Consider the following 25867-nt stretch of genomic DNA (forward strand, 5'->3'; position numbering starts at 1 on the left):
CCAGGTGGGGCAGATACTACAGTTCATTGCAGGCGCCGGGGATCGGGCAGAGAGTGAAGCCCAGTGCCGAGCAACGTGCACATAGCAGGGGAACCGCCTGGCACATATCTCATTCCCTGTATCCGTGGGGCACATGCGCAGTAAGAGACGGTCCGTTCTGCACATGCGCAGTAGCGCATTTCCACGGACACAGGGACGGACTGGACGCAGAGACACTTGGATTTTATTATATAGGATGGCTTGATATCAGTATGTCCCCTTGATCACTCTGTTAGATATCCGAATGTATGATTCTTTGAATATACTCTGCTTTTGATCATTTACTTGTTTATGTGAAACTAATAAAAATATTTCAGAAAGAAAGCATGTCCCCTTGATCTTTTAAAAGTGTCTCCATAAGAAAAAAAAAGGATCAGCTTTAGACAAGATCAAGGTCATACATTTAGAATAAGGAGATAAGATATAAATATCTACATTTTAACTGCCATACAGTGAAATGTATGTGGTCCTAAGGGGATTTTTGAGTGTCATATGCCCTTGGTATGATTAATGAGATGACTCTTAAATAAAATGAAAATTGCTGTGTCTTCATTACTTCAGATATGTGTACATTATGTTTTTATAGTAGAAGTTAAAAAGTGAGCATTGTGACAGTTGTTTATTAGTGTTTATTAGTGTGTGTCTTTGGGGCTGGGAGGGTGGCTTTTATATATCAATAGAGTTTTTATTGGTGGGGGGAGAATAAATGTTTCCCTGATGACTCCGTTGGTGGGAGAAAGATATAATGGGTTGATTTGGCTGTAAGCTGACTCTGTGTGAAGATTTGCAAATACATCTTTTCATTCTCCCTTGGTGGTAGGTTTTAATTGGAACATAATATTTAATCTTGGTAAATATGCCAGGCAACTTCTCAGCAAGGTCAGCTAACAAGGGATGAAACAGAAGAGAGACTACAGAGATAAGGATTGTCATTACAAAAGAAGTACATCTTATTAATTAAGAGGAAAGTGTCCGCCCCTGATGGATGTATGATTTAGAAAATGGCTACTTAAACCTGTCACCTCTATAAGTATATTTTAATCTTACTGGAATGAGTGATGAGTGATAAATATTAAAAGTGTATCTGTGATTTTCTGTAGCACCATAAAGCATTATATGACTTGCAGTATTACCTAGCGGCAACATGTTAAATCAACATGGAAAACCAGTCATATAACCGCAGCATAGTACACCTTTAGTTTCTGTCTTCTATCTGCTACTTAATTATCTCTTCTAAACCCTTTGCACATTTAAATAAAGCTCTAATTTTACCCAACCTGAGAAGGACATACACATTTGCATATTAAGTGTAAGATCTAATTAAAACGCTACACATTTCTACATCCCCATTCCTTTCCCTGCAAGTTCCCCTGAGCTGCTGGCATTGGAGGAGCTGTGTCTGCTGTCCCCATTCTGTCACTTGGTGAATTCAGAAAGAGAATGAAAGGGAAAGAAGAATGATACAGCAACAAGTAGAATGTCACGTTCTGCCACTGAGGACAGATAGGAAGAAGGGAGTCTGTATACTGGATAACCCAGGGTATAACCGTAAATAGGAGAATGGAGTTTGGAAGCCATGAAAAAGTAAAGTTTTAATGAAACAAGGTGGAAAACAATAACCAGTAAATAAACAGAATAACCTGGGATACCGGCAGGCAAAACAAAGTCCAGTCTAAACATTGGGACAGGCAGAAATCCAGAGGGAAAGTCTAGAGAGCAAACCAGGAGTACATGAAGTAGGCAGGGGTAAATGAGAACGTCCAGAGAGCAGTCCAAGGTTAGTACCAGGAGATCCATGCAAAGTAGGCAGGGGTTAATGAGACTGTCCAGAGAGCAGGCTGAAGTCAGTACCGGGGAATCCACACGAAGCAGCAAGGGGCAAGATTGTTAATTGGCAAAGTTAATAAGGAAGGAGGGGCAAGACAGCAGCATAAAGATAACACAAGTCCATCAAAATAACAATCCCACACTGACTCTAAGGGACCCCAGTGGCTCAGGAGAGCGGTGCAGGCATGGTTCAACAAACAGACAAACGTTCGATTACCGGCATTTCCTGACATAGAAGCAGAGAGTGAGTGAGTGAGTGAGCGAGTGATTGAGGCCCTTTGTAAAACGAGTTTAGTTAAATAAAAAGACAAGGGTCACAATGGTAGAGTGAAGAAATAAAAAGTAAAATGAAAATCATCCCTAAAACAATCATTTATGTATCGATATACATGAAAACAGGGATGGATAAATTATTCTTTGATTAGGGGAAAGGATCTAAATTTGCCTTGTTTGTCAATTTTAATAATTTGAAGTTTCACTACAAGTTTTGGCGTTTTTTTAAAGATCAGGGTTTTTCCCACACTATTAATTCCATGTTATGTGTGTGATTCACAGTAAAATCACAGCTTGTAATGTTAGATGAGTACAAAAGTGTGCATGCTCAATGTAGTTGATCTTAGCGAAAAGGAGCTGAATTGCAAGATGGCACCCACCAACCCTTCTTCTCTACTCTGCATTTTATCTAAATACAGCTCTTAGTGCAGTAATGTGAATCCTCTGTGGGCAGAAGAAGGCCATTGGAAGGTGTCTAGGTTAATAAGAACAGTTTCATTCTCCTTTAATAAATCTAACCCTGGGGCCAAAGGTATAAGATCTGTATGATCCACTTTTTTCCACCTGCATTTTGTACTTAGGCAGAGAAAAGCAGATCAGTTCCCAATCTGTTCCTTCATGTAGCTTTACTGAAAGCTATGGCATATGCCTGTGTGCAGCTACTCTGAACTGATCTCATCAGGAAATTTTTCAGGCTGAAATATACTCAGTGTAGTTGCACACTGGTCAAGGCCATGGCTGTCAGTGAAGCTGCTTAAAGGAGTTAATGGGAGGGGATGGGAGCAAAAAATCTGTTTTGTGTTGCCCGACCTTGGTCAAAGGTAAATTAATCCTATTTATTATGCTGTGTAAAAAAAATTTCCCAAAAAAAATAATGCAAAATACTGTGTAAAGTAAATGTCAAATTTATCAGTGTGTTTTACTTTATACCGTGGGAACGCCATATTTGCCATCTTTATTTTACACTGCTTCACACCTTTGAAAGCAAGTTGTGTAAAAGTCATTCTAAGAAAAAATGCATTAAAATTACACCATTTTTTTTACACGGTGAAGCCTGGAGATACGTGCCAATTTTTTTCACCATTTTTTACACAGCATAATTAAACAACTCCTTATTGTCAAGTACATCTAACCTATATGAAAAATGGTTTGGTTCTACCAATAGAAGTAAAGAAGAAAAAGATTTGGATTAAAATCCTTTCTTCATAATTGTTCATCAATAAATGGTGCATTTTACTTTTGTTAAATACATGCATTATATGCATTGCTGCATCCTCACTTATGATGAGATTTTTTTAAAATAAAGACTATAAAAAAACTAGAGAGAAAGTGGTGAGTTGAAGAATGAAGACTCACTACATGAGTCACAAAGGTGAATTCAAATGCTGAAATAGACACCGTTTGGTTTAATGCCCCCAGATGAAAATGAACTAAGGATTTAGTGCCATATAAAAACATGGAGGAGATCTCTGGGAAATGGAAGAACACATTTTGGCCTCATGTAAGATCCTCTTTTGAAAGAGGACTGCAATTTATATGCAGATATTTTGTTGGAATATGTATCCCCATCTCTAAATTCATAGCTCCACAGGGGCTGTGAAATGTATCCTAGGGCCACTAAATTTGTGAAAACCTGTGCGCTGCTCCACTGTCATATACAATACAATATTAAGAGAGACAGGGAAGTGTTTGATACTAAAATAGGAAAGTCCTGGAGCTATAAACACAGGGGCTGCATGACAAGGGATCAGAATGACCAGCAGCCAAATTATACTGGTTTATATTTAAAGACTGGCAAAATCAGATGTAGCTGCTATTGGGTGAGAAGGAATGAGATAAGGCATAGAAAACTGGGCCAGGGATGCAGTGCTTGAATTAGGATTAAAAAATAAGAGGGATGGGGGGGGGCAGAGCCAACTACCGATGCACATGGATGCCTAAGTTCTGAGCTCCGTGCTGTATTGAGCTACAAACCGATAATTAACACGAGGACTGAGAGATTTAACGGATATTTTTCCATCTACATACTTCGGAGAGGTATGGCACCTAAACTTCAACAAAAAAAAGCAAGTTCCACTGTCACTTCATACTTTGCTGCGCAAACGACTGCTGATCAACACGCTATAGAAGGCGCCATTTTGGAGGCCACGCAGCCTGATCACATTTCGGAGCCCCGGTAGGAAGCTGATTTGCAACGCTCCTCGACTGAGGAACTTAAAACTATGCTTCTCGATCTCAAGCATACCTTACAAGCCGACATTAAACAATTGTCTGCGGACATTCGTGCGGAACTGAAAGACATCGGCGATCGCACGTCACATATTGAAACCAGATTGGGAGAGTACGCCGACGCCCATAACGACTTGGCGGACAACCACGATAAGGTGGCAAAAGAAATTGAACGGCTTGCTAACAAGGTAGCAGACCTGGAAGACCGTTCTCGCAGAAATAACCTGTATCCCGGAGTCAGTGTTGGCGCAGGACCTGGACGAATACCTGACGGGCCTACTCAAGGTAGTTATGCCTGATACGCCGCCATTGGAACTGTTAATTGACAGAATCCACAGGATTCCCAAACCGCGAAACGCTCCAGATACAGCTCTGCAGGATGTCCTTACCAAACTGCATTTTTTCATGTTAAAGAAAAGCTACTACGCTCTGCTCGCCGCAAGGAAGCTTGGCCGTCCCAATATGCGGATTTACAAATTTATGCTGATTTATCCCAAGCTACTCTGGCAAAGCGACGGGCATTCCTGGAAACTACCAAAATCCTTCGGGACAACAGTATTCCCTACCGCTGGGGATTCCCAGTGAAACTTTTGGTCAACAGGCATGGCACGGTCACATCTTTGGCCTCTCCAGAGGAAGCTAGAAAAGCCCTGCGCAGATGGAACCTGCTTAACACTTTGGATTCTCCACCACAATCCCCTCCGCATAAGCAAATACAACGATTGCGCAAAGATTGGCAGGAGGGGTGATGTATTTGACTAGCTTTACTTATTCTGCTGATCTGCATATCTCTCTTCTCATCTACCTCAACTATGGCTCAAGAGGTTGGAGCATAATTTCTCCTAGTTCGCCTGTTTCCTCTCTGGCTGATACCAGCACTGTTGCTGGCATTGCTAACGGATGACAGTCCTCTTTTCTTCCCCCCACATTCCCAGTTTAAACACCATCTGGGATCTAATTGGGTGCAGCTCTGCTTTTTTACCTGCGCCATCCGAAGATGCTTAAACACAGTTTTTTTACGGAAGGTTTCCCATTTTCTTTTATTTTTTTTACAGGTTTCTTACTGTATAATTCACGCCTTATCTAGACCGTTTTTATTTTTTTCTGTATATATGGGTTTCAGCTCTGACTTTTGTTGTACTGTTGATTCAACTTCTGGTGAAGCAATCATTTCATGCATATTATGGTTAAATTATATTCTTTGAATACTAGAGGGCTAAACACCCCTCAAAAGAAGAACCTTGCACTTAACGAGGCTTACAAATTTAAGGCAGATGTGTTGATGTTTCAGGAAACCCACTTTAAAAAATCACATCACCCAGCATTTCATAATCGACATTACCCGCATGACTTTCATGCTCTCTCTCCTACTAAATCTAAAGATGTCTCCATCTTAATAAGTGCTAAGGTCACATTTAGTATGCATCACATGATTGCTGATCCCTCAGGCAGATACTTATTGCTTCTATGTACTCTGAACAATCAGCTTTATACACTGATAAATGTCTATGCTCCTAATGATAACCAGCTGCAGTTTCTTGAAAAGACTTTGGCACATCTCATGCAGTTTAGAAAAGGTAGATGTATTGTGGCGGGAGATTTAAACCTCGATCCTGATCCTATCATGGATATCTATAGAACATCTCAAAACCCCTTTACACGTCAACAATTATCACAGGCCCGTAAGTTTAAAGACCTTTTACATAATTTTGCTCTTACAGATATTTGGAGAGCCCAAAACCCGACAGAAAAAGACTACACTTTTCATTCTCCCAGATTCTTGACTCATTCTAGAATCGATTTGATTTTGCTAGACCCCCAAACCACAGTCCAAACAAAAAAAGCATGGATAGGGACACAATCTTGGTCAGACCACGCCCCTGTTGGAATTGAGCTCACTTTGTCCCCAGACAGGAAAACTTTTTCCCCCTGGAGATTAAATGACTCTCTTCTAACTCATCCAGATATTCAGGAACACTTGAGACATTCCTTAACTTCTTATTTTGTGAACAATGTTACTCCAGGGATGGATTTCCATACCATTTGGTTAGCCCATAAAGCTACAATGCATGGGGAGCTTATTTCGCAAGCTACTAATCTCCGTAGGAAGAGGGAAGCTCATACTCGGGGATTGCAACACCAAATACAACAGGCTGAACATGATTACTATTTACATCCTTCTCAAGTCCTAGCGGACAAAATCCAAACACTCAAACTTGAGTTACAAAAGCTTCTTTACGTTAAGATTGAGTACAGATTAAAACTTCTCAAACAACTATACCACACCAAAAGTAATAAGGCAGACAAGCTTTTAGCTTCACAACTACGTAAAAAACAGGCCTGTATGAGAATTCAATATCTAAAAGTGAGACAACTCAAGATTACTGATCCGCTTCAGATAGCTAACCAGTTTGACTCCTACTACTCCTCCCTGTACACCCTCTCCAGCAATGCCATTGAACCACAACCTACAACAGAGGTTATTCGACAGTATTTGGACTCAATTCATGTTCCACGACCTTCTGCATCTCAACTTGACTTACTAAACACGCCCCTAACTACAGACGAAATCCTCAAAGCTATAAAATTGTTAAAATTAGGTAAAGCCCCTGGGCCCGATGGCTACACTAACTTTTACAACAAACATTATGCTCCTGTTTTAGCCCCCCATTTGTTAAAAGTATTTCAATCTGTTATGGATACAGGGAAAATACATCCTGAATTCCTCCAAGCACACATTTCGACTATCCCCAAACCTGGTAAGGCTTTGGAACACTGCAGTAACTACAGGCCTATATCTTTATTAAATACTGACCTCAAACTTTATTCTAAAATTTTGGCACTCCGGTTGAATACTGTTTTACCACACCTTATCCATTATGATCAGGTCGGATTCGTCCCAGGACGACAAGCTCCCGATAACACCAGAAGATTTCATAATCTACTTCATATTATTAAACGAAATAAACTCCCAACCTTATTGTTGTCTTTAGATGTGAAGAAGGCCTTCGACAGGATCCATTGGGGGTTTATGATGCAGACACTTAATAAGTTTGGGTTAGGCGATAACTTTTTGCGGGCAATCGTGCCGCTTTATTCCAAGCCTTCGGCCAAAGTTCTGACATCAGGGATCCTGTCGGACGCCTTTACCATCACCAACGGTACAAGACAAGGGTGCCCTTTATCCCCTTTGATTTTTGCCCTCCTAGTAGAACCACTGGCTATCAGAATTAGACAAAATCAGGATATTCAGGGAATCCCAACACAACTTGGCAATAGTACTATTGGGCTTTTTGCCGATGACGTGATTCTTTCACTAACTAATTTACACATTACACTTCCCAATGTCTTCCGAGAACTTGATTCCTTTTATCGTGTCTCCTGGTATAAAATGAATCCTCAAAAAAACACAGGCCCTACCAATTAACGTCTCAGCTCAGGAGGTAGGACTTCTTAAAAGTAATTATCTATTTGAGTGGTGGGAGTCCTTTCTCACATATCTTGGCCCTGAGTTGTTGTATAGGCACAATTATATACCCCTGCAGAAAGCCCTTCAAGAACTGTATTTTAAATGGAAACCTTCATATATCTCATGGACTGGCAGAATTAATGCTGTGAAAATGACGGCCTTGCCGAAAATTTTGTATTTATTTCGAACCATTCAAGTAGATCTCCCGCCACAATACATTAACCTTGTACAGCTGCTAAGGTGTTACAACGTCCAACTTCTGTGGGTGGTTTTGGAATGCCTAACCTATCCTGTTACTTTAAAGCATGTCTTTTGGACACTGCTGTGAAAATGAATTGCCACGCCTTACAATTCCCCAACTGCTGTGGACTCCTCCTTGCTTAAGACCTAAAAATTCTTTGCTGTTGCCCCCTACCGCAAAAATCCTTAAAGTGTGGGACAAAGCAAGATCTGATTTGGGCATCATCTCGACTATCTCTCTGAGATCGCCATTGCAAAGTCTCCGTTATTTCATAAGTGATCTGCCTTTGCACCCCTGGATTACTAATGGAGTACAAATTGTTAAAGACCTGTTTGGTCCCAGTTCATATTTATCATTCCAAGACTTGCAATCCAAATTTCATTTGGATGACCGAGACTATTTCACATATTTATGCCTTACACACTTGCTCAAATCGCACATCCCGGGGTTCAGATCTCCTCCTCTGTCTTCATTTCTGGAGAGACTCTCGGTTAATGGCTGGTCCATGAGGGGAGTGCTCTCTAACTGTTATAAATTGCTTATCTCGGATCCTCCAGAATACAAATACCCATATATGATTAAATGGGACAGAGATCTTCATTTATCAATCCATCCTGATAAGTGGTTAGAAGCGGCACAAATCTTATCTGGTGCAACCAGATGCACCAACCACTTAGAGTCCCACAAGAAATTGATATACTGTATAGGTGACATCTTACACCGGCAACCTTGCATAAAATTTCACGATCTCATTCCCCACTTTGCTGGAGAAACTGTGGTCAGTCTGGAACTCTGCTTCATCTGTGGTGGGACTGCCCACTGTCACAGCTCATTTGGAAATCTGTATTTACTATCATAACGGTTGGTCTTGAACTAGTCATCCCATATGAACCACAAGTGGCGTTGCTACTGATGTTCCCGGATCATGTGCCTAAGTTTCGGAAAAAGTTACCTTTTCACCTATTTAACACTACCACTAGCTTGAAACCTGGAGGACCAATTTCAATTGACCACATATTATCAGCAATGGATGTAAGGGCAGATATGGAATTAATGGCGGCGCATAATGAAAATCGAGTCTCCACTTATGATGCCATTTGGCAACCGTGCATAACTTACAGAGGTAAAAGTCCTCAATAGGCTTGGAGGACCCACAGTCTGGACACTTTTCTATTTGCTTTTTTATGGCCCTCTCTCTCAGCTTGCATCACAACAAGAATCTTACAGGGAGTTGCAGTAGATTCAACTACATGGTGCGATTGATCCTTTTTTTGGGGGGGGGGGAACCTTCCGTATGTTTGTTTTTTTTTTCTTTCTCTGCTTCTCGTTCTTACAGTTTGGCTGTATTTTGGATATGTGTTATTGCACATGTTTATTCTTGATAATGCTGTTTGACAGAATGCTTCGTTCAGCTACTATGGTGACCTTGATTGTGGTGTAAAAGGTACAATGTCTGTACAAAACTACATTCTGTGTTGCTGTTAACATATTTGATTGATATCAATAAAAAAAAAAAAGAAGAGGGATGGTAAGTGTGGCCCCCACCCACAAATATAAGCCACACTTACCATTATTATAAGACTCGCCCACCAATACTTTCTAGTTACGGCCACTAATATAAAATCATTTTGCTATTTCCAAGTTTATTAACAACACAACAAATTAGTTTAACAACAATCACAACAGGTTACATTAACACTAACCTGGCACAATGGCACTAACATGGCACAATTGCAATTTCATGTAGAACTAACCCCAGAATTCATAGCACAATGCAATTTTATGGAGAACTACTCCCAGAATTCATAGCACAATGGCACAATTGCAATTTCATGTATAAATGCCCACTGAATTCATAGCACAATAGCACAATTGCAATTTCCCCATGCAACTGTTAGCAGTCAGCTGCCGCTTTGCAATCACTGGTAGATCCACACTTGAAGGTCATGTTTTGCATTTTTTCAATATTTTAATTAGTATTTTATTAACACTGAATTATAATTATTACTGAACTACACAATGGCTTGCATATCAGAAATAAGTGGAAAAATTAAATGAAGAGGAAGATATGTGTTTTTTACATACATAAAAACATTAATAAAACTGCAAGATTCAAAAAAATGTGATTCAGGTGAACTTTGCCTTTCATAAAGAGTTAGTATATTCCATTGGCTAAATAAGAAAGTCAGTTATATAATATATTCTGGCTTGGATGGAATTTATTAATTAGCACAATTGCAATTTCATGTATAAATACCCCCCAGAATTCATAGCACAATAGCAACCACTGGCATTTTAGCTGTTGCTGAACCATAACTCCCATCATCCTCTCCCAGCACAACGGGATGATTTGTGTTGTTGGGTGTGAGTGAGGCTGATACTTTTTCATGCAGCTAACTGTTACACTAAGGAGCAATTTAGGGCTTCCCCTATCCCAGTAAGGGCTCCCAGTGGCAATAGCTTCATGCAGCTCCCCTCTCCCTGTGCTGTCACCCACCCTCGTTTCTACCGATCTCCCCCTCACCCACAGCATATACTATAGTATACCTGGCACCTTCTAAATTGCTTGTGCCCCCGAATTCCTCACTCTTTGCTTCTTTTAGCGGGCCCGTGTAGCTAGTAAACAAAATCCTCTCCCCTCACCTTTCTCCACCTCTGCTGCTGGGTGTTCCAGACAGGCTTAACCCTCTCCTGCCTGTGCTTGCTGCTTCCTGTGGCTGCTGCGGATTGCAGGACATTGGAGCAGCCAGAAACAGGGTGTGCTAGGACTAGCTGCAGTGGCAAAAAGAAGGCACCCTGCACCCATACTCGCACCCAGTAATGCTGCAATACAGGGGTTGGCATTTAAGCACTGGGGGGGAAACAGCAGCGGTGGGAACACGCACCAGCAGAGCATGAGTACAGGTGCTCATGCAGTCTAATTTTAAAGGAATGCGCCCACTCTTACCAGCGGTGGGAACATGCACCCAGTCCAAGCAGAGCATGTGTACAGGTGCTCATGAAGTCCAATTTTAACGGAATGCGCACACCAGTGCTGCCAAGACCAGGGGGGAAAAATGCTCCAGTATGCTGATCCTTACCATCCCGCCAGAGGGATGATAAAAAAGAAGTGGTGGGATGCCATCCTGCCGTATCCCGCCCCAATTCCAGCACTGCGGAGGTGGATAAAGAGAGGGATGTGATGTCAAAGGAAGAGGCAGTTCACTTCCTTATCGTCTGAGCAGGTAGAAATATCCCACCCGCCCTCAACCTTTTGCATATTTTGCAAATTGCGAACTGTTGGTGCCCAGATGCTCAGTAGACACAATAGACTAGGCTTCTGATTGGATGCCTTGTCATATTTAATATTGAAGTTCTTAATATTCAGGGTTGGAAAGAAATTAAAGGAAAACTTTACCCCCAAAATGAATATTTAAGAAACAGATAATTTATATCATATTAAGTGCCATATTAAAGAATCTTACCAAATTGGTATACATATTTAAGTAATTATTGTCCTTTTACATCTCTTACCTTGAACCACCATTTTGTGATGGTCTCTGTGTTGCCTAAGAGATCACCTGAACAGAAATAACACAGCTCTAGCTCTAACAGCAATTTTCTTTTTAGGATTACCCAATGGCACATACTACTAAAAAAGTATATTATTATGAAAATGGTTTAATGGTCCTGGTTACATCTGCACTTTTGTTGCAGATGGTCTCAATTCCAGCCCTTGGACAACTGAGCATCTCAGGCTATTTTAATATTGAAGCAAATGGAAATAAGAGAAGGATTTGGTTATATGTAGCATGGAAGATGAGAGGGTAAGGGCCAGAGCAATGTAGCCAGCTCTCTAACAGCCAAGACTTCAAATTCCACAATGCCTTGAGCTTACAGATGAGTTAATCAAGAACAGGAAAGGCATCATATCAGCTCAATACATGATTGCAGGAGAGCTACCTTCACATTTTTTTAACACTTAGGACGATCAATTAAAAGAACAAAACTGGTCTGACACAATAATTTCTAGCAATTACATAAAATGTAGTCGTTTCTCATTCAGTAACACTGGTGCATTTTGGCTGCCATTGTTTCCAATAAATAGCAGTGACTGTTAAAGCATCTCACATACCATCTGCAAGCCCAGAACTGTTTTTTCTTCCAATTCTCTTTTATATAAATAATAAACCTTTTTTATTGCACACGTCAGTTTATATATTATTTTCAACGTTGCATGTTAATGTTATACTAAAAATAAAATGCCCATAAAATATCCATGCACTGTACTTCTGAGAAGCTTATATCATATATCATTGCATTTCTTTTAATTCAGGAATAACAGCAATGCTAAGAGTTCCCATCATTACAATGTTACTCCCTTCCACCCTAACAAAATAGTAAATTCAGCATGTAAATTGAAAAATGGAAAACAGATTGTTGCTTTCTGCAGCCCACAGATGTACAGTTTAATCCACATGTGCAAATGATCCTTGTCAAACAGGTCTATTTGCTAATTTACATCATATATATATATATATATATATATATATATATATATATATATATATATATATATATATATATATATATATATATATATATATATATATATATATATATATATATATATATATATAAATCCCATACAACTGGTGCACTCTAAACTGTCCTCAAATGCCTGGGTGCCGGTCAACACATTAGTATAGCAGAAAACAAACAAACCGCACTCCAAGGACTTCGTGTCTCAAAAGCTAAGTGAAGGTTTATTCTTGCTCAACGTTTCGGCACTCCAACTGAGGCCGTCTTCAGGAGGGTGAATACACACACAACAGTGAATCACATTTAAAGTGTAAATTAGGCCTCAAACAGCATAAGGATGATGTCATCAACAAGTGCCAGACAGCTCAGCACAATTGCTGAACTATCACTGGGTGCCATAATGTAAGAGTGCATAAATAAGTATCTGTAAAAGTGATATCGAATTACTGTGCACAAAAACAAAGTCAATACATATTACATACATAGGGTGTTATTTCAGTGTTTGCTACGTGCCAGTGTCATTAAAATAATGCTAATAGTGAACACGACTCTGATACAAGGCTGTGGAAAAGGTCCCCAATCCACTTGCCCCCATTTGGAGAGAGTGCGTTTATCAGCTCAATATCGCCCCTTTGCTGGCAGTGGCAAAGCAATTATGAACCACCAAGGATCAAACTCATTGGCCATAAAACTATTACTTGCCTTACCGTGCAGCTCATCTACCCGTGTGCACCATCAGAGGAGTTCCTCCCTTGTTGCCATGGTGACAACGACGCTTAGTTCCCCCGTCTCAGTCTGGGGCTATGCGTGTGTTGGCTGTGCGCCCATTCTGCTGACCACTCATATCGCTTACTCCCATTGGCCATCTGTGGAGTCCCACCCCCGGTCATAGGTATGTACCAAGGCTCAGTCCAGTATCACCACCTAACTCGAGTGGGGTGGAAACTTACCCCATTACAGTAGGCGTAATACCACCTGCCTGGGGTATGTCATGCCCTCCTAGGCCATCGTACATCTTTTTCGCCCTACTTGTACGCCCCTCTATGATGTCACGTTCCGGTAGTTGCACGCTGGGCAATAAAGAAATTGCCCATACTGATCCTAATAGTGATGCTATGCCATTCTGCCAAGGGGTCCGATGTAATCAGTAGTCGCCACTTTCTCCTTTGGGGGAGCTTGCCCGTCAAGAGTATAGTGAACAAAATAAGCACAAAGGGTTAAAAACAAACACACAACTGCATGTCATTTTACTTAAAATTGTTTGGACGCTTATCTATATATTTGAAACCCAGATCAAGCTATCCAACTGTGGCACTGGCAGACCAACAAGTCCACAAATGCACAAACAGATGCTGCAGTCTATTAAGCCTCCCATACATGCAGTGGATCCTGTGCCTTGTTACAGGGGCAGATATGATCTGACTCTCCTTATCTGTGGAATAATGTTTCTAATTGCTAAAATCATCTTTGCTCCTAATATTAATTATTATCACTAGGCTTATCCCATATACATGGGTTCCATGGAGCCCTCTTAGCAAACCAGGAACATTTTTCAGTTGTTGGGAGGTATGAAATATAGTTATTAAAAATTAGCCAGTGAAAATTAACACATATTTAAGTGCTAGGTTATACACCCAAAGGCCCCTGACCTGATGACTTCATAATCTAATAGTACTGTATGTAACATCTAATAGATAGGAAGAGGAGACAGACAGAGACAAAAAGGGCAGAAGAAAAAACTAAATATTATACTTCTTTAAACTATGCCTAAAGATACCAGTTTGGACACATTGAATTTAACTGTGTGTGTTTCATATGGCTACAAGGGAACATATTTATTTTTTAAAGCATATTGAATATGCAAATTGAGGGCAAAATCATATGTGTTTGTTTCTGAGCATTAGTAAATTTGAGTCTTTGTTATACGTGCTTTTCCAATACCATTTTATTTTCTGCCTGGTTTACTGTGGAGAAGGCATTATAAAATACTCCCCAGGACTGGAAGCAAGTTCTGTTTTATTTATTAGATTAAAAGTAGTTCAAGTAAAACAGCCCCTCTTTAAAATAGTATTTAGTATTACACACATTGCATATATATATACATAAAGAAAAAGCATCCTTAATTGAAATATCAGGCACATTCAGCCACACCTCTACTGAATTAGAGCACAAGGCTAATCTGAATTGTGTAGCTATATTATAATAAAGTGATGCAGCAGACTGAAATTCAGTATACGGTATTGAAAGTATGTGTGATACAGTATATCCTAAGGGCTACAGTAACTGTATAACTAAATCCTGCTTCATTTTATTTACAGTATACAGATGCAGCCACTTTGGTTTGTCTGTTTGACACAGAATAACTAAACACAGATATCCCATTTATCTCAATTAACACAGAAAACTGCGTCACAACATCCCATCTAATTAAAGCATTCACCATTGTGAACAATGGAGCTTTGGTATGCTAATGAAAAGGTTAAATTCATTAAATGAGTTAAGATGACTTTAGATAACACAGTTTCTTCAATTACCCCTGAGTCATGATGCATTTAACTCACAAATCAAAGTGGCTTCATCTGTATATATTTTGTATTTTGAGGGGCAAAAAATCATGATCTCGAATATAGCTCTTCAAACTTGAATTTTCGAAATGTATTACATCTGATAATACTTTGTAAAAATATAGAACATGTTTATGCAATATTACAAGTGTATATAGAGGTTATTGTAGTAGCTCAACATGCTGGATCACTTAAATGTATATTTATAAATGTTACCAGTTTCCACACAAACAAAAATTACATTCACAGAGGCAAAAAAACTTGAATGTTTTAATAAACTGAAAAAAAATATGCTACTTGAGGCAAATCCCATTGAGAACGTTTTTCATGTCACTTTTGCGTTTGTTTTTCCTTTTGATATTTCACAAGGTTTTTTTCTCAAAAGAAAACATTGCATGCTTGAATTTTGATAAATTCAGGTATTTTTGAATTACAATTTACAGGTTTTGTCCTCAACATTTAGCTAAGTATTATATTAATATGTTAACAGTTGGTGGTACATCCACACTGGTTCACTGTATTTATAAGCAAGATGATGCTTTCAATCGGCTTCAGCAGCGTAACAAATTATTTTTATTTGTGTCAACTTTTTCCACCCATTGGAGTATTTGGGAGTCTATTCGCTGTGAAACTTTGCAAACAATTTTGCTCTTCACTATCGACCATTCTACTGCAATCTGAAATTCTGCCAAAGAACCCAAACAATTCACTCAGTTCAAATAAAATAGAAATTCTATAAATGTTTAGAATAGTATGAAATTCTGTACTCCCCAGCCTTCATTATCATATAATTATTCATTGTAAATAGAACAAAAACATATATTTTTATTGACTATTACAAAATGCAGTCACAAGCATCAGCTTTGCTTTATCTTCTATTTTATGCAGAATGTGCCTCACACAAACACATTTACCTAGAAAGACTTTCTCACCTACGGTGTTTAATAACAGCACAGTATTAATTGCCTTCCATTATTGGGATTCCTGGGAAGCAAATGAATGCAGGTAGTGTTTAGTCTACAATAAGACCTCAAAATATCATAGAGAATGTCACCCTTTGAATTCTGACATTCATATGTTTTATATGAAATTCAATAAAATCTATGACATTGACCTAATAGCAGTTCCAACTCTTTAAACTGAACCTTAATTTGACCTTGGTAAACATTGACAATTGTTTTAGTAGTGTAGCATAAAAGGAGAGACAAGATTAAAGGTTGTCACAAAGTGTACATCATGATATACTATGTGGCATTGTACATGGATGGCAAGATTGCTTTGATGCTCTTATTTGCCATATGCTCAGAATTGTATTACTGGTGGCTTAGCACTTCCACATTGATCATTGACAGTTAAACTAATGTCATAACTAATATAATTTATTAAGCTTTTATCAGCCTTGCTATCAAATAAAGTGAAAATGGCTAATTAATGGTTTATTAGCTGCTTAATCTTACCTCTTTGTGTAGGTTTAGATAATAGGCCTCAGTCCCCACTGACCTGCAAGGATCTGCAGGAAGTGAGGCTGAAAACAAGGAATGGTACACAAGCATACATTTCCTCAGCTGCTACTTCTCTAACATCCTTTTTCACAATATCAGAAGAGACTGTTTCTCTTCTCCTGTCTAAATTTCATTTTGCCACCGGTTCTCTTGATCCTATTCCTTCTCATCACCTTTATTTAGTCCAACTCTCACATTTCTGTTTAATCTCTTTTTCAACTGGCATGTTTCCACACTCTTTCAAACATCCAGTCATTAAAACTACTACTTTGCTGCTAAACCAAAGGACAATCACTCTCTTTTAATTCTGCTAGCGTTTGACACTGCTGATCATCCTCTCTTGCTCTATATTCTATTCTCACTTGGAATTCAAGGACCTGCACTGTTTTAGATCTCCTTATCTTTGTAATCAGTCCTTCAGTGTAGGTACCTCAAGGCTCTGTTCTTAAATCACTTCTATTTTTGCTTCTACACCACTTGGTCAGCTAATCAGATCATTTGGGTTTCAATATAATTCAGATGATACTCTAATCACACTTTTTCCAGATCTGCCTTTGCTTTTAGCTCATGTCATGGTTTGTTGTCCTCTGGTGCCTAAAAATCAACATGGACAAAATTGAGCTGGTCATCTTCCCAGCTTTCATCAATATCAGTGCAGAAAACTACAGTTTCACAAGTTCACTGCCTAGGAGTCCAATTAGATCCTGCCCTCTCATTCATTCTCTGCATTTAAATGCTCATGAAATCATACAGCTTTTACTTAAAGGCAAAGTCAACCCTAAAAAAAAAAAACGCCTAATAAAAGAAAACATAATTCCAAGCAACTTTCTTTATTACACATTTTTTCAGTAGTTATTTGTAAAGTTAATTGCTATAGAAATTAGCATTTTCTTAAATTCTGGTTGTTACTTTTTAAACAATGTTGCAAAGTCTGGGGGGCAAATTCACTAACCTCCTAAAATTTGCCATCGACGGCTTCGCTCACAGCGCAACACTTCTCCAGGCGTTGATTCGCCAGGACAACACTAATTCACTAAAATCCAAAGTTATGTCCAGGGCGCCAAATGCCGGCGAAGTTTTTTCAGCATTACTGCGCCAAGGGAAGCAAAGTTGCGCTAGAGTTGCATAATTTGCATATGGGAGGAAGTTAAAGTTCAATGGACGTATATGTTGCAGCAAATAAATCTCACTACACAAGCCCAGGAAACCTTTATAAAATAAAATAAAGTTGTTATATTGCCCTACACATGAGCCCAGTGTATAGTTTATGTGCCATATGTTAGGAAATGTAGGGGGGAAGCCAGTTACCCCAAAAAATTTTATGCTATTTTTCAGCCTATCACCCTGAAAAAGGAAAAGACACTAGCGTTTTCCTATCTACTCTATTGCACTTCGCCTGGTCTGAGGTGGCAAAGGCAAGTCTGGCGCAAGAGGTAACGTTCAGCAAAATCCACATCTTAGTGAATTTGCGTAGTTATGTCCATTGGCCAGAGGGCAAAATCGACAGGCATTAGGGAGCGAAGTACCGCTAGAGTCTATCTCCTTCTCTAGCGAAGTTACGCCGGCGACCGTTAGTAAATCGGCGAAGTATGGAAAGGACGTGATGCTGGCGAATTTTCCCCTTGCGTTAGTCATTTCGCTCCCTGTTAATCAGCTGCTTTGTCTTACATTGTTTCAAAAGTCATCAGAGCAGAGGATATAAAGGAACAAGCAAACACTGCTTTCAATAGCAATACATATACAAATAACTTAAAAAACATATACTTTTGTATATTAATCATTGCATCTTCATTTGTTATGCAAAAAATTTTTTTTGGGGTTGACATTCCCTTTAAGGAATATCGCTCACATTTCAACCCTTCCTCATGCTAGGACTACCAAAATTCTCATCCATGCCCTCATCATATATAGTTTAGACTACTTTGGGCTTCTCCTGTCTAAACTGACCCTACTTTAATCCATCATGAACACTGCCACATGAACGGCTCCCTAAATCCAGAACAGTTGGTAGGCTCCCTGGTCTCGGCTCTGCTACCACCTGTAGCATCCACCTTTCACTTTGGGAGGAGCCCTCCACTAATCGGATGCCGCCAGGGCTTAATAAGAGAGGAGCCAATCAAAAGTTCTGGACGAGCAAAGGGGCACAGTCGTTATAAAGTCTTTGGACGGTAGGCACAGTTCTTAGAAAAGATGAAGCGTAGTCGGACAGAGTTCAAGCAAGGTCAGACAGGCAGTGGTTGGTTCAAGCAGAGTTCAAGTGAGGTCAGATAAGCCGGGTCAGTTCAGGCATCGTTCAAGTTTAGTCAGGCAGGCAAGGGTCAATACCGGTTGAATCAGAATAGCCAGGCAGGCAAGGGTCAAGGTAATCAGAGTTCAGAATGGTCAGGCAGGCAAGGGTCAAAACAGGAATCATACAGTAGTAGAATCACACCCAGGTGCTAACTTGTCAGAGCCCTTTTAAATATTCGAATTTCGCGCCCTTACAATGACATCATGATGCTTGCGGCGCACCAAAACCAGGAAGTGTACGCCTCATGCGCAATATAGAAACTGGCAAGGAAGAGGAGCAGATGAATGCGGCGGGCATCCCCAGCGAAAGCGCAGCGGGCATTCCCACAGCCACGCTAGACCACCAGGATGAGTCCTCACACCACCATTGAGAATTATTTGATTGGATCTTTTACCAATGTCTGTGGTTGACAGTTCTCATTCATACACACCAAAAATAGTATTGTACAACATCAGAATATGCAGTGTAAATGTGATATCTCACAGGCCATGTTTTGTAGAAGTCTTTCTCCTGCCTAAGATATTTTTCCTTAAATTTAAATCCTATCCCATTAAAGAGTCCCAGAGCCTCCAGGAATTCAAATTTTGATTGAAAAACCTTCACTCTAGCTTACAATCTAAGCCCTCGACATAATGTCTACCTCTAATGACACCCATACTTTGCTCCTAGATATACTAATTACTAGTGAATCCCTTTCCACTAAACACATTTCTAATATAGAGACCGAAATAATCTTTCCCACCACAAAAGCCATGCATCCTTTATTATTCTCTCCCTTTTGTTTTAAATTGCAATCTCATGCAAAAAGGACTCCCTTACTGTCTTTTAAAACTAAAATACATATCTTATTTGCCACAATGTCACTGTTGTATGTAAACTCTTATGTTTGTAACACCCTATTCTGTAAAGTGTTACAGGAAACAAAGACACCAAATTAATAACAAACTGCTAATTTTCTAAATAGCTTTAAAAATCAAGCAATACGTAATGCAAACGCTTTATTTTTTAGCACACCGGTTTGTAAGTGATGATGAATACTTGGAAATCACAGGAATCACCAGAGATCAGTCTGGACAGTATGAATGCAGCGCAGCCAATGATGTTTCAGCTCCTGATATCAGAAGAGTTAGAGTCACGGTAAACTGTGAGTGTCCAAATCATTTTCATTCTGATCTTCATAACTACATTAAACTGCTATTCAACTTCTAGGGAGCAGGACTTAGGCGATACAAGTACAAACTAATAAAAGCTCAGGATATATTAATAAAGTATTTTATTTGTTTTTATTTGCTTGATCACACCAAATAGAGAGATGTTTTATATACGTGTACAGGGAACTGTTGGCTATAATAGTGCATTTAAAGTATGTTCTCCTAATTCATTCCAAGAAATGGACAAATCAGGCACAACTTTGCTAGAATTCATGGGAACTGCTAACCTACTCCTAGTACCTTTGTTCAAGGCACAGCAACTGCTCCTACGTAGCCAGTTATTCAAAAATACTGATGCCTAAAACCTTCCTCTTAAATATTATAACTAGCCTCCTGCTATTATCTACCCAATGATGGTTTACTTATTGGTACTCCCATTAGTCATTGTGCATTGCAGGCAGTTCTAGGATCTTGAACTATTAAATGAATTGTTCAGAATAAGAATAAAAACTGGGTAAAAAGATAGGCTGTGCAAAATAAAAAAAAAAATCTAATATAGTTAGTTAGCCAATAATGTGTGTCTGGAGTGTCCTTAATAATGTACAACAACTAAATAAGTAAATAAGTTAGTTAAGTGTATCATCTAAATTCCTTACATATAATAAATGCACACTGCGTGTGTAACATATTATATCCACCATAAATTCATAGGTAATAACTTACTACAGTGCTGAAAAATTAATACATTAACAATAAATGATAGCTCTCCTTCAGTTTGTGCAGTAATAAATACAGTATATGTTTTTTCACTTTGAGGAAATAAATGTTCTATGTTTTGTGCACATCTTACAGCAGAATCTATTGGCCATTAAGGTAATTAATAACCTGAATAGGGTACTACATCCACTCTTTCTAGGTCTGTGTGACTGCATATATTTAAATACTATAGCAAACACACACAATAATATGAAGTCTGGACAAGATTCATTAGATTAGTAATGTGGAACCATATGCAAGCTTTATTATGGTGCACTATGAAGTCTGGACAAGATTCATTAGATTAGTAATGTTGAAGCATAAACATATGCAAACTTAATTATGGTGCAATTGTTTAAACACTTGCCCCATATGTAATAAAAGGAACTAAGCTTGCCCAGGAGCAGTAACCCATTGAAACCAATAAGGTACAGTATTTGCTTTTAAACAGATGACCACAAAATGCTGCCTTTCTTATTGGTTGCTATAGGTTACTGCTCCTGGGCAAGCTTAGTTCCTTTGATTACATAACCCTTAGCTTTATGTTTATTTAACGCCACATACTTTAATTATGTATGATGTTTAATTATGTATGGTGGCTACCTACTCTTATCTCCAAGATAGTCCACAGAATGTGTCAGATCTATATAAGCATGTCGGGGTGTGGCGAGAATGCTCGCCATATTCTAATGGAAAACAGCCCTCAAGTTGCCAAGACCCACTAAAGAACATAATACTTGTACATTATCAACTTAGCTTCACACGATCAGCTGATCACGGCAAGCCCTTGGGCACTGGCAATGGTTCCTTCAATGACTTCTTTTAACTGTTCTAAGCAACTCTAAGCAACTTTTCAATTGGTCTTCATTATTTATTTTTTTACAGTTTCAATTGTTTGTCTTTTTCTTCTGAATCTTTCCAGCTTTCGAATGGGGGTCATTGACCCCATCTAAGACAAATGCTTTGTAAGGCGACACATTTGTTGTTATCACTATTTTCTTATTATTCATCTTTCTATTCAGGCCCTCTCCTATTCATATTCCAGTGTCTTATTCAAATCAATGAATGGTTGCTAGGGTCATTTGGACCCTAGCAACCATATTTCTGAAATTCCAAATTGGAAAGCTGCTGAATACAAAGTTAAATAAATCAAAAATCACAAATAATAAAAATTGAAAACCAATTGCAAAATGTCTCCTTTGAGGTAACTAAAAGTTACCTCAAAGGTGAACCACCCCTAATGTGCAAGTATTTGGTGCTAAATTTTGTTGATTTATAGTGGATATTATCTATTACTCATTACTCAGTTAAAAGTTAATCATTTAAGTTGATTACAATATTTATATTGACTCATATGGTTAAATATAGTGATCTGTGTATATGGTCATATAGTCATCCTTTAGGCTTTAGATTTACCAGATTAGAACTCTCCACAGAAAAATTTACCTACTTCCTATTCAATCCCAAGGGAAATTATATTTATCAGTGGGGGAACCTTAGAGTTCACCATTTGATAAATACGATTCTAAAAATTCCATAGGGATGATTAGAAAGTGGGTAAGATTTTCTATGGTAAACTTTAATCACACATTTTGATAAATCTGCCCCTTTGTGTCTGCAAATGTATTGGGCATCCTGCCCAAATTCTCTGTAATTAAATAAAAAATGCTTATTTGTGCTTCTGGAGAAACTCATTTGCTCGTCATTGTTTTATTTTCTGTAAATTGCACTGAACAAAATGTATATCCTTTTTTATACTTGCTTCTACCATTACTTATTAATTAGTAATTTTAGTTCTTGCCATGATCCATAAAACAACTGCAAAGGGTTATCAAACAGGGTTAAAATGAAAGAGAGGGATTTTTGACAGAAGAACTTAACAGTGACTTCAACAAGTAAATGTAAAACACATTACACAAGTGATTGCATATTCTACAAACTGGCTTGGTGAAGGTGGAATTGTGCTTATCCAGCTGATCTACCTGTCAAGTAAAGTCAGCTTATAATCAGCTCTTCATGAAAGGAGCTGAAAGCATATGCCTTAAATTTAGAAATTTATTATTACACTGGTGGGGTGGGGCAAAGATGGCCCTTATTATGCAAAAATACCGTATTTGCAACTATTTTATTACATGCTCCCACTTGTCACTTTAGCCCAGGTAGATGATTACAAGCAACATCACTGTATCTGCTGATACTGCCTTTTTGCTTACTTAACCTTTCTCAGAAAAAAATAAATAAATTCCTTTTCAGATCAATTGTTCACATCTATGTTCCAGATCCACCATATATTTCCAATACCAGAAATACAGGAGCTTCACTGGGACAAAAAGGCACTCTGCGTTGTTCGGCTTTAGCTGTCCCACTAGCAGAGTTCCAGTGGTATAAAGAAGATGCCAGGTAATATCCCCTAAATCTAAACTTTATTCCAGAGAAATGCAGAGTACAGTGGTTCTTTTAAAGGAACAGTAATGACAAAAAATTAAAGTGTTTTCAAGTAAATAAAATATAATGTACTGTTACGCTTCACTATATATGTATTAATCCTTAAAACACTTTCGTTACTGTTCCTTTAATTCTCCTATAAAATTCATCACAACATTTTTTCAGTAAAAACTGTTATAGTTGTGCTCTTTGTGTCATTCATCAGATTTTCAATGATAAAACTGTTTTTGTTTGACCTCCCTCTTTAAAGGAACAGTAATGTATATTGTGGTTTCCATAAAAAATTCTGTGGGGTCTCTGACAGCTAACTTACAGCATTAGCACCATTTATTTATGAGCAGCTAATCGTAGTGCAGGGCTAGCTAAGAAATTCTCACAAAAGTGAACTTCAGGGTACACAGGCAAATATTATAGGAGATTGAATATAGGCCCCACAGTTTAAACTCCAACTGCTGCTTCTTCTGTTTAGTATTTGATACTCTTTTTTGGGGTTTCTTAAACATTGTATGGGGTGCCGTTTGTCACAAATACATTCTGTATACAAAACTATCCATAGTACACAGAATTCATTTCTCTCATTGTATATAAGTATTTGTGACCATAAACAGATAAAAAAATATACAAAAGACTTATTTCTTTTAAAGAATGAGAACAAAATCTGGTTAGTGCACAAAAGGATGTCATTATATGAAAAACTCCAATCTGTACATTTTAACAAGCAATCTGTCTCACAAATGCATAACCTCCTTGTAACGGACGCAATTAAGTGCAAAGTTACTTACATAATGTATTATGTAAAAAAAACGTAGACATAATATATAATAGTGTAACTAACTAGTGCATGTCAAGCTAGATTTGAATGACAAAATAGATATTTGTGACAGAAAGCAAGATTTTATAGTACAGGATTCATTCTTTCCACAAAATGAAAGCTTAGTTTCACAAAACAGATAAAATAACCATTCTGTGAAACAATACTGTCAGTCACATTCCTGAACCAATAAGAACAAAGCTTATTGCCATATAACAAACAAGATGAGAGTTGCCAGCTCTGTGTCACGGTCGGCACCCTAAACCAGAACTAGTGCCAAGCTCCCTGGTCTTGGCTCGGCTTCACCAGTAGTGTGACCGCCTTTGGCTTCGGGTGGAGCCCTCAGCGTACTCAGATGCCACCTGGACTTTTCGAGAGGAGCAAGGCGAGGAGTTCTGGCAAGCAAAGGGGCACGACAGTTGTTAAAGTCAGTTAGGCCGAAGGTCGTGGTGCAAGAACGTAAGACAGACTCGTGGTCGGACTGGCCGGGTCGAGGCAGGGTAAGGATTCCTTACACTTTGCTCCACATGGCAGCATCTTCCCTAAGATATAGTATCTGGCCTGCTATAGAGGGGCGCCCTCTAATGTCCCATCTGCTGCAGAGTAATAAACATGAACAAACATTTCCTAAAAGGGCTGCTGTTAAACACTACAGGTTCATAATTGGAAGTTTTTTACAAAGGGCTGAGAAATATAATGATTGTAGAGAAAGATACAATAACAATACAATGATTGTAGAGAAAAAAAAGTATGCAAACCATAAATATGATCATTTTCGGTGATATGGCTATTATTATTGTAGTATCTGCTTGTGTGGCCCTTTTAAGGGCATTCCTGCTGTTTTGCAATTGTCTTATGATTCATTCCTGTTCTTGTTTTCCTTTTCCTGTCTAAGCTGAGAGCAACAATGGGACAGACCACACCTACCTGCCAGGTTGTAATAAATGTACCAGAAGCAGGGGGGTAACTACAGAGGAAGTAACCCTGCAGTTGCAGGGGGCCCAAGAGGTATAGGGCCCCATGAGGCCCTAATTCATATACAGTTTCAATAAATATTGGTAAATCTGTGTATGGTCACAAATACTTAAATACCATGAGAGACATTAATTCTGTGTATTACAGATAGTTTTGTATACAGAAGGTATTTAGGACAAATGGCACCCCATAACAGTGGGGCAGTGGGGTTTCACAATGAACCATTTCGTTTTTGCACTAGCATAACTATTCCAGCTAGAACATAATTGTCCTAGTCAGTTATCAAATGGGTAATAGTTTGTGAATTGTGTTAAGTTCTATCACACTATCACAGATCTGAATGTCTTGACTCTTTAACCCGTAAACTGAAAGTTTACTGACATGACATGTCATGAAGATGTCACTCAGTTTTCAAACAGGTAAACTATCAAACTTACTGGGGTATTCTTTAGGATTTCCCAGTTCGATATTTCATAAATCATGGGAGAGAGATGGAAGTCAGGAAGATCAGTTAGTAGGAGATTGCAATAGTCTTAATGGAAAAGGATAAAGGCATGGATTAGTGTTTTTTGACGACAGGTTTTTGGCAATGGTATTAATATGGTTAGAGAAGGAGAGAGACTGGTCAAAGATGACCCCCAAGCAGCATGCTGAGTTAACAGGGTTAATGGGCATGCACTCATTAGAAATGGTGAAATGAAGAGATCGGCTTGGCTTGGTTGGAAAGACCATGAGTTTTGGCCAAGTTGAACTTTAGGTGGTGTTGGTTCATCC

At 38.8% G+C, this 25867-nt stretch overlaps 1 protein-coding gene across 3 annotated transcripts in view; it reads left to right on the forward strand.

The window, feature by feature from the left end:
* The window catches only part of LOC108697224 (opioid-binding protein/cell adhesion molecule homolog), a 591521-nt gene that overhangs the window by 551817 nt on the left and 13837 nt on the right, over window positions 1-25867 (forward strand). For all 3 annotated transcript variants that reach the window (XM_041571289.1, XM_041571290.1, XM_041571291.1), the window contains 2 exons: window positions 19965-20099; window positions 23142-23262. In XM_041571289.1, the coding sequence (XP_041427223.1) occupies window positions 19965-20099; window positions 23142-23262 (256 nt within the window). The remainder of the gene's footprint in view (window positions 1-19964; window positions 20100-23141; window positions 23263-25867) is intronic.

This window comes from Xenopus laevis, chromosome 7S, assembly GCF_017654675.1.
Source record: "Xenopus laevis strain J_2021 chromosome 7S, Xenopus_laevis_v10.1, whole genome shotgun sequence".
Lineage (NCBI taxonomy): Eukaryota > Metazoa > Chordata > Amphibia > Anura > Pipidae > Xenopus > Xenopus laevis.